General features: G+C 37.9%; 1 protein-coding gene across 1 annotated transcript in view; it reads right to left on the bottom strand.

The window, feature by feature from the left end:
- LOC106108220 (probable glucose transporter HXT5) overlaps positions 1 to 2,713 on the bottom strand; it is a 5,823-nt gene extending 3,110 nt beyond the window's left edge. Inside the window, exons 1-5 of the mRNA XM_013289321.1 lie at positions 2,531 to 2,713; positions 1,169 to 1,374; positions 651 to 962; positions 234 to 366; positions 4 to 125 (exon numbers count right to left, since the gene is read on the bottom strand). Of these exons, the coding sequence (XP_013144775.1) occupies positions 4 to 125; positions 234 to 366; positions 651 to 962; positions 1,169 to 1,374; positions 2,531 to 2,609 (852 nt within the window). The 5' untranslated portion in view covers positions 2,610 to 2,713. The remainder of the gene's footprint in view (positions 1 to 3; positions 126 to 233; positions 367 to 650; positions 963 to 1,168; positions 1,375 to 2,530) is intronic.
- Positions 2,714 to 3,357: the final 644 nt, after the last annotated feature.

Here is a 3,357-nt window from a genome sequence, read left to right as displayed (position 1 = left end):
GACATCCTCGCCCAAGCCCATCAGCGTCTTATCCGGCTGCAGGAAGATGGCGCTGCCGCTCAGCACCGTCGTCGTGTTCAACACTAATCCTATCTTTATTTCGTCCCTGTATATATTATTCTTTACTGAAAATATACAATTTACATTTGCAAAATTATCATTCAAGACTTTGTGATAAAAATAACGAGATGTTCTTTAATTCGATAATTCATGGACGTCATAAATCAACTTACGTATCCGGAATATTGTTAGTTTTCCATTTGCCTTAGCCCTTTCACTCTCCTCCTTTAACTTCCTAATGTCATCAACAACGAGAGGGTCCTCGCTGTTTGTACAAATTAACTTTGCAGCAGCCACTTTAGCATCCTGCAAATTTATTGCAAAAATATTTAATTTAATGAACGGTCGAGGATTAAAAAAGAATTGTCTGTTTACTCTTAAAATTAAATTACGACACTTTTCGGAAACAACAGTTTTGGTAAACCAAATCTTGTATAGCATAGTCAAGAAAAGAAGAATTTGGTTAAGTTCAATTATATGAATAGTGTCTAAATTAAGAAATAAATCAGATATGAATCTTCGTTATCAAAAACAAAGTCTAAACATGGATTAGAAGATACAGTCAAAACAAATGTTACGTTATTTCTAACCTCAACTTTTTCAGCCTTAACCAAGTACGCCGGACTCTCTGGGATGAGGAAGACGACCAGCAGTTCGAGTGCTACCAGGCCGAGCACCAGAAACAGCATCTGGTCGAAGGTGAGGAGTAGCTTCATGGTGTTGCCCAGTGACGTCATTGGCACGAGGAGTGCTAGCGTGACGCCCCGCAATGCATCGCTGCTGACCTCCCGCACGTACACCGGGATGATGATGAACAGTCCGCCACTGGCAGCGCCGGCCACTGCCGCGTGCGCTAACACACTTGCCTCTGACGTCGAGAACAGCAGTGGGACGCTTGTCATCTACGATTAGATAGGTAAAAACAGAACTTAGAAAACTGACATCTACGTGTCTCTTATAGGGAGTTTCTGTTTGCAGTTTTAATAGTGGAATAATTTAGAACAGTTATTGAAATTTTTTGATAATAAATTGTAATAAACGAGTTCCTATTTACAGAGCTTTTATAATTTCTAGTATATTAATCCGAGATTAATGTTGAGACATTTACCCCTTGCAACAGCACTAACATATAAATGCCGAGTCTCCTGCCATGCCGGTCGATGACGATGCCATGTATAGGCGCGGAGACCAGCGCGGCAATGAGGAAGGTGACGGCGGTCCACGGCACCCCTACCGCCGCTATTACCGGTGCGAGGTGCGCAGTGGCACTCAACAAGTCGTTCTCTACTCCATGTGTTATGAACGGAATACTTGCTGAAACAATTTTTTCATATAAAAGTATTACTAGATTTTTGTTAATTTAGTGAAATTTTTCGGTTAACTATCCCAACAAAGCTCTAGGCTTGTGCTAGGATATGGTTCTCAATAGCCGATTGGAGGGATTCGAACCCTCGACAGCGAGATCGGTAGTCTGTATCCTAAACCATTAGGCTATTAGAGCTTAAATTAATAATAGATCTTTATAATGTAGTGATCCGCGAATTATTACAATCTGTCGATACAAAGAATAGAATCACTAGCCTTGGTTTTAAATTTATCGAACAAAGTAGACCTCTACATTATTTCGTTGTCTTTATTTTTCGTGTTACTTCAAATACACATCCTGTGTACCGAATGAATCATGATGGAAAAAAAACCGACCTCAAATAATAAATAGATGGAGATAATTAGACATTTGGAACTTGAAATGTTATTGTTTTTCGCCCGGTGCACCACTAGCGGAATTATTAGTCGTCCTTGTAACATGTCTTGATATGTTCTCAATTGGTGGCCAGCGCCGCGCCGGTTGAGGCCAATCATTGGCCGGCACGTCTGACCGCAATTCACCAACATGTATTGTCATTTAACGTGTAGAGAAGATACTCTTGTACTACTGTTATTGTGTTATTGTAAAATACTTTGTTTTTAAAAGACACTCCGTCTTTCATGTGTTTAGTGTCAGTTCGTGCGAAAACTTGCACGATTTACAGACTCGTAAACATAAAATCAGTTGATAAAACTAAACGATAGGCATTTTCGTAAACATATTTACTACTCTACTTAGTTGATGATTGATACATGTGTCTACTTTGTTTATATTTTAATCATATCTTATGAAAATCAATTCTCTGTACAGTCAACTAAACATTTGCATGACTTTATAAACTTGTATACACGTCCTTGATTTCAAAAATACGCAGCGCATATTTATTCGTAGACTTCCGACCATAAATACCTAATGATAAATAGTGTAGTTACGCATTGAAACCGAAGACGTATGTTTTGTAGACTGTAAATGTGTACATACTTTTTCAGCTGACTGTACAATGCACTTATAAAGCTTATCTTGAGCATATTGATAATCATTCTGTTTGTCAATAAAATTGTATAACAATAATTAATTTTAAAAATAAAGCAAATTATCACTTACCTAAAACAGATATTAAATACTGTTTCCATACAATCTTCTTTTGACTGCGGACCTCTTTTTGAGTGATTGTATAGACCATCGTGTCATTGCGGCCGCGCACACTCCGCTCACCGCGACTGTCAACACTCGACTACCTCTAACACCCAACACGCGCTCTTATCAATACCAACTTAATTCTTACAGTAATAAACATAAAAACGTTTATTGTATCACAAGATAATTATTGTCACAGTTAATACGGAGTAATCCAGTGACTGGAGCGGCGGTATTTGCTTAGTGCTTATTGCTCGGTAGCTACGTGAGGAAACACAACATACTGACTTTAATTAACCTATACATATTATAAATGATAAACCATCAGTCTGGTTGTTACATTTTAACGTACTAAATGGTAAGACAACCGTATGTTATGGTGTAATAGAAAAATATTCCCATTTATTACAATTAAAACCCTAATGATTACTGTCAAATAAGAAGTATGATTCCAATAATCATTAGGGTTTTAATTGTAATAAATGGGGATATTTTTCAGTGTGACCACTAATATTATAAATGCGAAAGTTTAGATGGATGGATGGATTGCAGCCTAATCGGCTGAACGGATTTGGATGAAATTATGCATGGGTGTAGGGAATAGTCTGGAAGAACACATAGGCTAACTTCTTTTTTTTTAATTCCACGCGGGCGAAAGCTAGTAATTATATAAAAGGAGAAAAATAGGATACGAATCCATGCGAAACCATGGACTATCGCTAGTGTTGATGACTAAATGTAGAATGGGATGAGTGGCGTATGACGTCATAGTACGTGATGTTAGGCTCGTCGAG

The sequence above is a fragment of the Papilio polytes genome, unplaced genomic scaffold (assembly GCF_000836215.1).
Source record: "Papilio polytes unplaced genomic scaffold, Ppol_1.0 DF821733.1, whole genome shotgun sequence".
NCBI lineage: Eukaryota > Metazoa > Arthropoda > Insecta > Lepidoptera > Papilionidae > Papilio > Papilio polytes.
The sequence above is the reverse complement of the archived record's forward strand: the minus strand, read 5'-3'. Positions and strand labels throughout refer to the sequence as shown.